Source organism: Nelusetta ayraudi, unplaced genomic scaffold (assembly GCF_046127955.1).
Source record: "Nelusetta ayraudi isolate G7.1 ecotype Tasmania unplaced genomic scaffold, CSIRO-AGI_Nayr_v1 ptg000026l, whole genome shotgun sequence".
Lineage (NCBI taxonomy): Eukaryota > Metazoa > Chordata > Actinopteri > Tetraodontiformes > Monacanthidae > Nelusetta > Nelusetta ayraudi.
The window spans coordinates 5,393,072-5,406,599 of NW_027466076.1; the positions used below are offsets into that span (position 1 = coordinate 5,393,072).

General features: G+C 47.7%; 1 protein-coding gene across 2 annotated transcripts in view; it reads right to left on the reverse strand.

The window, feature by feature from the left end:
* The window catches only part of wdr7 (WD repeat domain 7), a 75,250-nt gene that overhangs the window by 60,503 nt on the left and 1,219 nt on the right, over positions 1–13,528 (reverse strand). The window contains exons 2-15 of one of the 2 annotated variants that reach the window (XM_076029288.1): positions 12,920–13,091; positions 12,713–12,819; positions 12,437–12,515; positions 11,672–11,846; positions 11,473–11,534; positions 11,049–11,168; positions 10,111–10,256; positions 9,927–10,029; positions 6,153–6,300; positions 5,630–5,745; positions 5,384–5,516; positions 4,986–5,206; positions 3,919–4,114; positions 1,647–1,861 (exon numbers count right to left, since the gene is read on the reverse strand). In XM_076029288.1, the coding sequence (XP_075885403.1) occupies positions 1,647–1,861; positions 3,919–4,114; positions 4,986–5,206; positions 5,384–5,516; positions 5,630–5,745; positions 6,153–6,300; positions 9,927–10,029; positions 10,111–10,256; positions 11,049–11,168; positions 11,473–11,534; positions 11,672–11,846; positions 12,437–12,515; positions 12,713–12,819; positions 12,920–13,078 (1,980 nt within the window). In that variant the 5' untranslated portion in view covers positions 13,079–13,091. Of the gene's footprint in view, positions 1–1,646; positions 1,862–3,918; positions 4,115–4,985; positions 5,207–5,383; positions 5,517–5,629; positions 5,746–6,152; positions 6,301–9,926; positions 10,030–10,110; positions 10,257–11,048; positions 11,169–11,457; positions 11,535–11,671; positions 11,847–12,436; positions 12,516–12,712; positions 12,820–12,919; positions 13,092–13,528 lie in introns of both variants that reach the window. The other variant, XM_076029287.1, reaches the window with a different exon arrangement.

Consider the following 13,528-nt stretch of genomic DNA (forward strand, 5'->3'; position numbering starts at 1 on the left):
CTCAGCGACCCTAAAGTGGGTCGCGAGCCACCGCTTGAGAAACACCGTGCTTCGAGAGGAACGAAGGAAGCGGGCAACAGGAGAGAAGTAATGCAGAGCAGAGTGGACGAGCCGGCCAACTGTAAAGACACGGCCCGGCTAAACGCCGACAGGACGGTGAATTATTTATGACGTTTGTTTTCTGTAACGCCGGTCCCCAGGGGGCGCCGAGACCTCCGTCCGGGAAAACTCCACCGGCCCAGAGTCTGAGGCGCTGGGGAGGAACTGGATTGGTCTTTGTTTCTGCCCACTGACCAAACTGCTTTTCCACTGGGATTGACTGAAATGTTAAGACGTGTAAAATTTGGCTTGATTTATGATTTTTACATTGGTAAAAAGACACAATATACAGCCCATAAACACAAGCGTATACTCGTAGTACAATAGAAGTAATTTGGTATCGATTGCTATTTATACATAAGAATATTCATACACCGATGGTCTTGCTCCCAGTTAGCCGGCATCTTGCACTGCTATATCTCTACGGAAGCCTGGTGTGGACAATCCAGCTGCCTGACAGCATCGCGTTTGGTATTTAGGGTGAACGCTGGCATCCTCATATAAACCAACAAAGAAGAAGGTGGACGAGGTATCCAGGTTTGGCTGTGCAGGCCACCGCAGTTCACTGGCAAGGTCAAGAGAGGGAGGGGGAGTGAAAGACGCTGCAATCTGAAATGTAACCACTTGATGTCGCTGTTTCTACTTCAAAATCTCCAAATATTACACACTGGACCTTTGAAACTAGATGAGTTATTTACTCTGATTTAATCATTAAAAGTTGCTGTTGGAATGAGAAGAAAAGATGGACGATGTTGAGGAACGTTTGCAATGTCCACGAGAAACACATGGAATTGAATAATATTTAAAATGACAAGTAAAAAGACTGCAGGTGTTAACGATCCCAACGATGACACTCCGTCTCTTCAACAGTCTCAGAACTCGGAGCTGCTTTTTCTAAGACCTGCAGCTGCTCTCAGCCAAGCCCAACACATGGAAACCAGCCGGCACACTTCTGACATTTAAGATAGTTCATCTTCCCTGGGAGACACCGGCGGACAACACCAACAAACACACTGGACACAGACACACAAACTCAAACACAAACACCAACACACACCGCTGCAGTTTTGACCTTTGCTTCGTCTCCAGCAGAGTTTTAATTGGTCTTTGACTTTAGCTCGCTGTCGGACAGAGATGGTCACTGCGCGTGTGTGTGTGTGTGTGTGTGTGTGTGTGTGTGTGTGTGTGTGTGTGTGTGTGTGTGTCCATGCGCGCGCGTGTGTGTGTGTCAGAACAAGGGTGAACGCCAGAGGATTTGTCCTTTTTTTTTACTGAAACAGCAGGAGAGTGAGAACGATTCACATTGTGTATCTTAAAAAAAAAACATATGAAATATTCTCATAGGCCAGAATATTGCATCTTTCACTCTTCACACACATGCACGACAGCTCATTCGGATGCAAACGCCTCAGATCAGCAGTGCAGTCAGCCAGAAGAAGCTCAGACGCACACAGAGCAGCAGAGACGACAACACAACCGAGCGAGCCAGAGGTCGGGGTGGGGGGGATACCGCCACCTGCAGGACAGCTCAGTGTGACAGACTCTACCTTGTCAGCGTTGTCTGCGGCCAGCAGGTTGGTGGCCAGCGTCTGCAGCTTGTGCTGGGCCATGTTCTTGAGCGCCGCCAGGCTGCGGCGGGTCATGGCCTGCTTCAGGTTGACGGCCGAGTGGCTCAGGGCGTCCACGGTGGCCGGGGCCAGCTCGTCGCAGGCGTTGAGGATCTCCACCGCAGTGATGCCCATCACGCAGCGGTCCAGGGCGCCTGGACAGAGAGAGAGAGAGAGAGACGGATCATCCAGCTGCTAGGACAGGGATGGGCAAACTAAGGCCTGGGGGCCATATGCGGCCCGTTAAGCTTTTAAATCCGGCCTGCTGAACTTGAGGATATTAATTAATAATCAGTCAGTCATAAAATATCTGTATTTCATCCATGTTTTTACAGAGTCGTTTCAATAAAATGCTAAACACCCTGGTGGTTCTGGTTGGTTCTGGGTGGTTCTCGATGGTTCTGAGAGCTAAACACCCTGGTGGGGCTTCAAAGACTCTGATTTGGTTGCAACTTTGCTTTTGTTGATTTTCAATTGACATCAAAGCAACATGTTTTCTCCATGATAATCCCATGATAGAGATTTTTCCTCCTATGAGAAACCGGCCCCTCTGTCAAATTTCAGAACCCATTACGGCCCATGAGCCAAAAGTTTGCCGACATCTGCTCTAGGTTGTTTAAAAAGAGAGAGAGAGAGACAGAGAGAGAGAGAGAGAGAGAGGGAGGTAGAGGAGCCATCGCTGTGGACTAAACTACCAGACGACGCCGACATGGTCAGAACAAGACCACTGACGCGGCGGCAGGAAGGAGCAGCTGCGTGACAGCGAGTCCAGTTCAGCTCGGGCGTCTTCCTGCTGCTGTCAGAGCGGAGCGTCGACATTATCCCCCTAGTTTCATCTCAGCTCACCTGTCATTATATCAATCACTGGCTTGTTCTCCTCCTCCTCCTCCTTCTCTATTTCTATCACCCCCTCCCCCTCTAAACCCTCCTGGCTCACGGCCGACGGCCACTCCCCCGCTCGCCTCCCCCTCTCCTCTCCTATTGTCTCTTAAATATGATTCGGGTCACTGGGGGGAAGGGGGGGGGGGGGGGGGGGGAGTTGTCTCCTTCTCTGACGGCAACAATTTTCTTTTACCTTTTCCAGAAGGAGCGAGAGAGCTTTAGAGAGACATCATTAGCGCGCCGGCCCGCGCTGACATCAGTATCGGCTCTGCTATTGAGTGATGGGAGAAGTGGCACTATTGTGCCTGTGACTGCCTGTCTGTGTGTGTGTGTGTGTGTGTGTGTGTGTGTGTGTGTGTGTGTGTGTGTGTGTGAGATGGAGGGTCTGTGAGCCATGGCCCTATTACATGTCTAACGCCTGAGTACACACACACCTTCCTTAATTTCACACTTAGCTACCCTGCAATCTCCCAGCACTACAGATCATTCAGGTCTCTTGAACCACACACACACACACACACACACACACACACACACACACACACACACACACACACACACACACACACACACACACACACACACACACACACACACCCACCTCTGGTTGTTTCGAGTGACCAGTCATCATTCACACTGTTGTTACTTCAGCGCTCGTCCACTTGCATGTTAACTGCAAGCTGTGTTTGCATTATGCAGCTGAGCCGCTGTCAGACTTTCTGAAATGTGAATATTTAAGGTCGTGACTGCAACGCGTTGTATTTTCTGTTTTTGAAAATTGGATTTTTTTTAATTTTTTTTTTTGTTGGGTACAATCCATTCTAAAAGAAAAAGCTGTTTCTGCAAAATTGATATCAGGCTTGTCGGTGTTTCACTGATTGTGGAGTTTGTTGGCCAGATCAGCTCATGCGATCCATGACATGTAGCATGACAATATTTAATTGAGGTGAAATATCATCAAAAGCAATTTCAAGAGACTTGCAAGAGAAGATTGCAATTTATTGCTGATGTAATTCATGTTGCGCATGATTTTTCTTATTATTATTTATTTATTATTTATTTTTAAGAAGAAAAAAAAATCCAGGCCGGATTAGAAAGCTTAACGGGCCACCTGTGGGCCCCGGGCCATAGTTTGGCCATTCCTGACATAGACATTTACGAAGTAAAGAGACCCAGGATTTAAAGTTAGAAGAAAGGCCGAACATCTAAGTGCCGCATCACTGGATCTCGACTGAAAGACACAGTTGAGATGTTGTTGCAGACCAGATGAGAAAGTGTGTGTTTAGGAAAAGTTAAGAGCAGCAACAACAGCAGCAACAGCACCCCTCACCTGTGTCCATCTGCCAGACGTAGACGGAGCCGTCGGAGCAGCCCACCACCAGGTAGTCGTCGGCCGGACGCCACTTGATGACCTGGATGGGGAAGAGGTGGCGCGAGGCCAGCATGATGCACTTCCTCTCCCTGAGGCTGAGCAGGCCCACCGAGTGGTCGCTGGCCACGGAGCAGACGCAGTGCTGCACGCGAGTCTGCAGGAGGGAGAGAGGAGAGGAGAAGAGGAGAAGAGGAGATGAGGAGAAGAAGCCTAATGTGTCCCGCATGGTCGTTATATATACACAGGTAGCTGGCAAGGCCAAGAGAAAATCACTGCTAGAGCTGCAGGCCCAACGCCACTATACAGAACATGTAGCGCTAACACAGTGTCCCAAAAAAAACGAGACATCATTTCGCAGGCCAAGCATTTTGGCAATTCTTGTTGAAATTACCTCAAATGTTCACAGAATGCATAGAAACAGATCGAGATTTTAGATTTATTAACGGTTCATTTTTCATTTATTTGTTTTTTTCACTTGAAATTTGACTTTGCATTTGACTATGCAACATGAAGTTATTTATTGTACAGCATTGAGTTTCGCTTCGCTCCATATTCAGTGCTGAAGCAAAACTTGTTTGGAGTCCACATAAAAATGTTTGCCGCTCTGTCTGGATCTGTTGGACCGAGACTTTGTCCAAGTTTAGTATCTTTGAGTTTGACAGCCCTGCTCTGTGGTCTCAAGTCTCAGTCTCCACGGCTGCGTTCCTGGACGAGCTCTCGTCTCCCTGTCTGCACTACATCGCTGGTGTTGGCTCACTAAAGGTGAGGAGCACAACAGTGTCTGGCTCGTCGGGGCTCTTTCACCATCTGATCTTAATGTCACTGCTTATCCAGGTTTACTAGGCCTCTGTGTTCACGCACCAAATGTCATTAAAGTCATTTCCATAGTGACGGCGGCGGCGGCATCGACTCTTAACATTTCCGTCTAATGGCCACGGCGCGGCGGGAAAAGGAATAATGAGGGGGGGGAACGAGACGGCGGAGATAAAGGAGGCGGCCCGACACAAAGGCGGCGGCCGACTCACGCTGCAGTTCTCCGGCGGGACGATGAGCTGCGTGATCTCGCCGCCGTGGACGCAGAAGATGTGCTTCATCTCGCCGGTGAAAATGTCCCAGACGATGACGGAGAAGTCCACCCCTCCGGACACCAGGGAGCGCTGGTCGTAGCGGGGCGAGATCTGGTAGGGGTACAGCACGCAGGTCACCTTGTTGCGGTGCCCTCGCAGGGTGCGATGGGGGGGCCAGCCTTCAGGAGGGGACGAGAAAATAGAGGGGTGAGGGTCAGAGGTCACAGGTACACTGCTACTCTTGTTTAAATGGGCTGTATGTTAATCTTTAACCAATAGAAATGGCAACAAAAAAAACGAAGCCAAATGTTCCAGCCAGTGCCCCTAAAGTCTCCTCCTCTCTTGCAGTTCCTCACCTCTCCTGAGCATGTGCTCCCCCTGCAGCAGCTGGACGATGGCCGTCTGCGTGGCGGGGACCAGGATGATGCTGCCGTCCTCGCGGCCGCACACCAGGCGGCCCTGCGACGGGATGTACACGCTGGCCGTCACCTGGCGACACAAAAAACACAAATGAGAGTCAAGCGTGGGGCAACTCAGCTGTGCCGCTAAACAGCGGCTGCCTAACCAGGTATCGTTAAGACAGCTCGGACAAGGGTTCCAACCTTGATGGGTTCCTCTTTCCCAGGCAGCACACTGAGCTGGTCGATGATCCCGGATGACACGGGGGTCAGCTTATCAAACGCCTCCTGCAGGCTGACGGTGGACGACACCTGCAGCTCTGCAGGGATCAAACAAGGATACAAAGGGACACAGTTAAGATTTGGAATGAAAGGACTGACAATTGTTACAGCCACAAAGTCTTGAAGTTGATCTGAAATAGAGGCAAAGCAACAGATAATGTGTAATACACATGATTAGAAACGCACCGATACCAGTATCAGGTATCGGTACCAATACCAGGCTTCAGTACTCGTTAACAAGTGGCGATACCACGACAGCAATACCAGTTGTGCATGTATGCACATGACAATTCTGTTCAATTTGTCTTTGTACTTGGCACTGGTGAGTACTGATATCGGTGCATCCCTACATATGATTATTATATATCATAATATATCATATGTACATGAAGAAAGTGCACCAAAAGTCACATTTTCATCATTTGTGATGCTGGCCTTGTCTTACCTCCAGGGGGCGACTGTGGCTGCACTGGAGCAGCGTCGGGGACGCTCCACAGGGACAGCCTCCCCGCCGAGTCGCCCTGGATGAGCAGCTTGTGGAAGGGCTCCCGCCGGCCAAAGAAGAAGTGCGTCACCGGAGGGCAGATCAAGAGCTGGCCGGAAAAAAAGGGGGACGGGGGGGGAAATTACTCAAAAACACCAAGGCACGAGGCGCCAGTGACGGAACTAATAACCCTAATAAATAACTCTAACACACCACTTCAATTCATCGTGGTTTTTGCTTTCTGGTTGTCTTCACTCCAACAAGAAACGAACACACAGCAAAAGTGCATGAAAACAAAATCAAGAGGTTGTGATTTTGAGCTGATGTCCGACTCTTCAGTCTAGCAGGCAGTCAAACTGAGCTGCGTCTACAGAGGGGTTTTACCAAATCAAAAGGTGACGTAAACAGCGGCGCATGAAGTGAGACAATGACACAAAGCCAAACGTAATGAGGGAATAAAGTGCTAGTTGTCATATTATGGTGTTGCTACAAACACAAGGGGGCAATGCTGGGGGCCACAAAACAAAATTAACTATTGGGGAGTTTCAATGAGGAACTGCAGTGGGTGGGTGGGTTGGGGTCTTTGCAGTTATCAGAAGTGTAAACATCTACAAATGATCATTCAGCTAGCTTGATAAAGCACCTGTCCTGAGACGAATAATGCATCATGGGTAAATCCAAGAGCCAGAAACACAGGCAAGCAGTCGCACAACAGCGCCGGTTGTTACCGGGTAAGAAATGGGCATCGCTAAGCTGTCAATGTAGCTGAGCGGATGTTTAAGACTTGATCTAGAAGGAGAGTCAGTGCGCCTTGCTCGGTTTGACAAAGAAATAAAATCTGGAAGTGCTTATCATGGCTTATTTACAGGTTCAGGAAAGTGACTGTTGCACACGCCATCAAATTCAAGCAGACGTTGAGAGGCTCGGGGGCAACACGCCGCTGACAAGAGGCCAAAGTGGACGTCGACGTCGTCACGGCGTCGGACAATTTACGGAGGAGCAGAGAGAGTGGAATGGCAGCCGGGCGTCCACACAGGAATGTATGTTGGACATGGACACACACAAACACGCACACACGTAAAAACATGCAGTGCACACACGGTTTGGATGGAACGAGTGGTCACCCATCCATTGGAGAGCTGTGCATGTTTCAGCCAGAAAAAGGACAAAAGCAAAACCTAGTTTGGTGTGTGTGTGTGTGTGGTAGAGGTTGTGTTGGGCTAATCTGCTTTGTCCCTCACCCTCTGCATGAAGGAACATGTGACTGGAGTAATTAAAATGCCCATTAGCACACAGATGCCAGTATTAGCCCTGTGTTGATGGACGTCATTCAGTTCAGTTTGCTACGCCTGTGTAATAAACTAACACTGAGCAGCATCAGCTCACCTGACCAAGTCCCTTCTGAAGTGCAACAATACAACAGTGCATCTATCACGTTCCTGCTGACTGACCTCACTGCCCTAGAAAGCAAAGTGGGTCATGTTCTGGTGACAGAGCGGCCCGGGGACTTTGCATGCATCTTCATCAGGATGAAGACAGATGGTGAGGAGGAGGAGAAGGAGGAGGAGTTTTGTTTTAGTGGGAGGAGAGCATGTGATCAGTAGAATGAGTTCAGTCTTTTAGTCAGTCAGGCAGGCAGGAGAGAAGCCAAAAAGAGGAGCAACCTCAACAGTCTGCTACTCAGTAGCTTCAACTCTGGACTTTATTCTCCCACCAAGCTTCAACACTTGGAGAAACCTCTGCAAACTGCAGAAGGAAAATTTTCTTCCATTTCCCTCCATTACTTGTTGGGGTTCTTTTCTTGAAGAAAACTACAGAAGACTGGTCAAAATGACATTGAATGAAATTTCACTTTCCAAACTAAACAAAGAGTCCCGACCACCGACGTGGTGGCCACAATGTGGACTGCACACGAGTCGCTGAGCAGATGCCTGCTGCGAGCTCACTGCTGCCCTCTCTGGTTGCTCCTCATTACACGGCTGAGCTGCAAACTACAAGGCCGAATAATAATAATAACAATAATAATAATAATAACTGTAAACTGACTGTTTTTTCCTTCGAGGACGGTCTTCGATAATCTTCAAATTTGTATCTGCATCTTCAGATTTTTTTTTTATCTGTTCTGAGCTCACTGCTGAGTAACTTTGCTTGAGAATATATATATATTTTTTTTTTAAATTATGATTCAGGAACTCGTTAATGTTTTTGTTCATCCCCAGAATAAACATCTGACAGTGGACACAGAAATTAACCTCAGTGATGCCACAAAATCATTACGACGTTTACAGCATTATTGTTGGGTAAATGTAGCTGCGTTTTAAAAAAAATCTTGAGTACTTGTAATTACATCGTTATATACAGAAAGTGCACTTTTTTGCACACACTCAGAATGCGTTGACTTGCTTGCAGGTGAGAGTCACTATACTGGGGGGGGGACGACGACATATTGAACACTTGCATCAGTGAGCAGTGTAATATTCAAGCCTTGCAGCTCAGCCAACAACTTTCACCCTCCTGCCTTCTACTTCAGTGCACTTTACTCCCGGGGTGGGGGGGAAAGGGGCTTACTGGCGCCTCTATAGGCCGGTGACGGCATAGCGGCTGTGGGGTGTAGAGCTCCAAGTCGCAGTGGCCGGCGGGGAGGCACACCACCTGCTCCTCGACTCCCTCTCCTTCCTGAGGAGGTGGAGGAGGGAGGGGCCGTGGCGGCGCCGCAGCAGATACCAAAAAAAAACAACAGGAAAAAAAACGACAAAAAGGACACAGACAACAAATAACACAACGAGATACTGAAGGTCCAAAGGAAAAAAAAAAATCAAAACCCAAGCGGAAGACACAGAACAGCAGGGGTCTCACACACACACGCAATCATTAGGCCCAGTGGTAGAAGGTGCTGAAGTTCCTCAAGGTGTCAGTGTTTGACTCGCGTGCCTCAGTCAGGACTGTCTACAGATTAGGTCTGGATGTAACACAATCTAAAAAATATTGAAAACATAAAGCATTTCTTTTTTATTTTTACTTTTCATCACTGAAAATGCACCTTTTGCAGCAACACCGTCATTATTAGTTTTCTGCAACAGTGCGACAACCTGCTGCAGTCTGAGTCTAGTGCGTGCGTGCGTGTGGTGGGAACCCTGATGAGACAAAAAAAAAACAAATGCGTAAAAACACACAAACTGAGAGGGGTGGGGGAGGGGCGCTCGTCTCGGCTCGAAATCCATCACTTCGCTCCATTGTGGTTTTTAACGGTGCAATTTATTATTCTAAAAAAGCAGTTTGAAAACTAGCGGGTCTGTATAAACTTGTAATTAAAGAAAATAAAGGCTCCTCCACTCTGATGCCTTAATCTACAGAATAAAAAGACTTGAAAATGAAAGAAAACCCATTCAATCAGAAGCTTGTGTGCAAAGGTTTGACTGGTAGTGCAGAGGATATAAGTGTATGAAAAAGATTAGCAGGTATTTTTAATTTTAAAAGCAATTTAAACTCAAGTCTGAAATAAAGTTCCCAAAGGCAAAAAAAAACAAAACAGCCTTCAAAATAAAAGCATTAGAAAACCCTGCACCCAGAATGATCCTTCACTGGACACCAATTACCACAGTCAAGTGTTTACTTCCTGTTTGCCAAACCACCAAGAAACAGTTAAAGCAGAGTAAAGGGAAATGATTTGCTACCACTCTTCTCCTTCTTTTCAAAAGTAAAGGGACTCAAGGCGCTGAAGGAGCCCGTACTGACCTGCTTGTCCGAGTGGTTGACGATGCTGTAGACCAGCGGAGGGATGGAGCCTTCCTTGGTTTTCCCCACGTCGCTGCGAAAATGCTCGCTGGCGGGCAAACAGCTGGACGCCACGCAGACGAGACACACGTTCAACGTCGGCAGTGTTCACAGTGACAGTGTCTCCGGCCTGAGCTGTGCTTACCTGGCGGGCAGCTTGTAGACGTAACTGCAGCCGTCCTCGGTCCAGATGATGACTTTGTCTGCGGCAATGAACTCCCCCCCGGTCCAGACCTGCTCGCTCTCGCTGGGCACCGAGCAGAGCAGCGAGTAGTCGGCAGCGTCGAACACCTGCAGGGTCGCACCGAGAGGGAAAGCGACTGTCAACCACCATGACGGAGTTCTTTTTAAAAAGCACTGACTTAGAATGGAGACCAACAACAGTGTTAAGCATAAAGGACTTTCTGGTATTTTCTTTTTGTTTGTACAGAAAATAAATCTAGAAAAATAAACTTTTGCCGACTTAAAGGTCCAGTGTGTAAAATTTGGCTTGATTTATGATGTTTATATTAGTCAAAGCTGAACATGCTGCCATTAAATACACTAATAAAAGTTTATACTCGCAGTACAATAAACGTAATTTGGTTTTCCTACCCTTAGAATGGTTCTTATATATAAACAAGAATCTCCATAGATCAATAATGGTCCCAGTGCTCCCAGTTAGCTGGCAACTTGCACCAGCATATTTCTACGGAAGCCTGGTGTGGACAATCCAGCTGCACTGACAGCGTGTTTCATGATTAGGGTGAACGCTGGCGTCCCTCAAATCAACCACTGAAGAAGAAGGTGGACGAGGTGTCCAAGATTGGGCGTGCAAGCCACCGTAGCTCACTGGCAAGCTCAGCAGGGGGAGGGAGAGCGAAAGATGCTATAATCTAAAATGTAACCACTTGATGTCGCCGTTTCTCCCTCAAAATCTCCAAACAACTGGTTCCAACTGGTTCCAACTGGTTCTTTCAGCTCTTGCAAGCGCAAAAAAGTGAGATGCCTGCCCTGTGTGTAGCTTCTTGGTTGGCGCCCTTCAATAAAACTGCAGAACAGTGTCCTGACAGCAGTGTGTGGTCCCTCCATGGTTCTCCTTACCCTCCAGTATTTGGAGCAGACAACCAGCAAGCTGCTCTGAGTGAAGGTGCAGAAGGAAATGCTCTGACAGCCCTGGCAGTAGACTGGCTTAGACTCCTCTTCAAACACTGGGTCCAGATCCTACACACACACAAACACACAGAGAGTAAAAAAAATACATTAGTCACAAGCATACAGATTCAATTTAAAGATACATTTAATCCACCGACTGTGGCTGAGACCTGTTTTAATTTGTACTTGCATTGATAAATCAAGACAACGAACATCCACACAAGTGGCTGCAACAGACCAAGTCATGGAATTCCACAGCATTGCTACAAAGTTTCCCACCGTGCAGATGTTGTGTGTGATGCTCAGTGCTTTAGTGCGTTTGCCTGGGAGTGCGACTGCGATCACTACGGCGGTGTACCTGCATCCTGCTGACCTCAGCTGTGATGATCCAGACCTTCAGGATACCAGTCACTGACACAGCCACCACCGTGTCCTCTGCAGAGACACACAGACACACACACACACACGAGAGTGTGAGTGCAAGGAACATATGCAAATTGCAAAAAGTTATTGTCTGAAGAAGAAGCACTGGGTGCTGGCGGTCCAGACGAGGCTCGTCCTGAGTCTCTCACCCTGGGTGCGGTGGGACCTGATGATGCTCATGGAGCTGATCCAGTCTGGGGAGATCTTGGACACCAGCGAGTAAAGCACCTCCAGGCTGGTGGCATCCATCACCAGGATCTCTGGGTAGTGGCCGTTACACAGCAGGCGGCCCTCCCTCTGCGTGCCGATGTTGAACTGATAGAACTGCAGTCACAACAGGAAGAAGAACAAGAACAAGAACAAGAACAAGAAGAGGAAGAATGAGGAAAAACACACACATATACAAATATATATACATATGTATTTATAAATGTGAAGGTTAACAGTGCTTCTGTTTCATGATGCTTGGCAAAACTTTTAAACGTGACATCTGTCGCCCCCTACTGGTTGTCGGCAACATCGCTCATAAACAAACAGTGCTGCAATGATAAATAAGGCAGCCTTCAAAATTAATAAATCAGTTATAAAAAGGCAAAGCAAAAAAAAATGTTTCCTTAATATTTGCATTGCTTTACCTGGTCCTTAATACACTGTTGCAAACTTAACAGTTTGAAATAATCACAACATTTTCTTAGATTGTCATTCATGACATTAACATATTGACACTAACGTTGTCAGTATACACTAATTACATACCCATACACTCTGATTTCATTCTCTCTTGAACTCATTAGTCTTTAATTCTATGCAAATCAGTGAAAATCCAAACCAGCTGATGGCGTCAGCGTCTGATTGCATGTGATGAGATCAGCCCGACCTGGGAAGCTCCCTGAGACAAACCCTGCTTGATGTACCTGGATGCCAGTGTGGGCGCAGGCCAGCTTGGTGAACTCGATGCAGCGGCCGTCGTTCACGTCCCACAAACACATCTCTCTGAAAACAATGGTCGCAATTCAAAACCGTCAACAAGCATCAAGACATCTTCAGAGTCACTGCTTGCTTCCTGGTTTTCTATATGGATGATTTTAGTACAAACGGCAGCCGCCTGGGTTTTACGCTCAACATTTTCTCCAAAGGCTGCTTTTCAACTCTTCTCATGCTTTGTGTTTGAGTGTAAGAAAAAGACTCACCCACTCTCAGACGCACTGACAATGTATTGCTTGTCACTGCATGCACTGGCTTTGGACAGACAGGTGATAGAGGCTGTGTGACCAAACAACATGGCCCGGGGACAAATCTGAACCGAGGACAAAAGAAGAGAATTTTCTTTTTCTTTTTTTTTTTTTTACAATCTTGCGACGGAAAACTTGACAGAAATATGAAAAAAGCTCACGCACCTCCAGCTCGGGCGTCATGTCCCACAGGCAGATCTGGCCGTCGTGGCAGCCGGTGATGATGGTACTGAAGTCGTCCATCACCAGCAGGCTGCTGATGCAGTGTGTGGGAGCTGTGCGGCCCCATAGCACGATGGGGAGGACCAGGTTGTTCCCAGACATGATGCCGACGCGTCTGAAACACACAACGCAGGGAGCAGTTTTGACGTGAACGTCGGTCACAGAGAGCCAGACACAAGAACCTCGAGCTGCAGAGGCTTGTCAACGCTTTTCCTGGTGAACCAGGTGGAGAAAATCACACTTGATGAGAAGAAGGTGTGACTGTCTGTGCAGTCACAGCAGCGCAGAGTTGTTCTCTGTTCATGAGTTTATTATTTACTGTGACAGACAGATACATTTTATTAATGTCCAAGCGAAATTCTCATGCACAATATTCCTCCATCAATCTCCTCTCTGCTCCTCCTCTGATGGACTCATTCCTGATGCTGTCCATGCAGGAAGCTCAGCATCTCAGTGACCTCCAGCTCTGTCTTCTGTCTGCTCCTCAGTGTCTCTGAACCAGACAGCGTCACATCCCTGCTTCTCCTGTTTTGTGCTCCCACATCACACCTT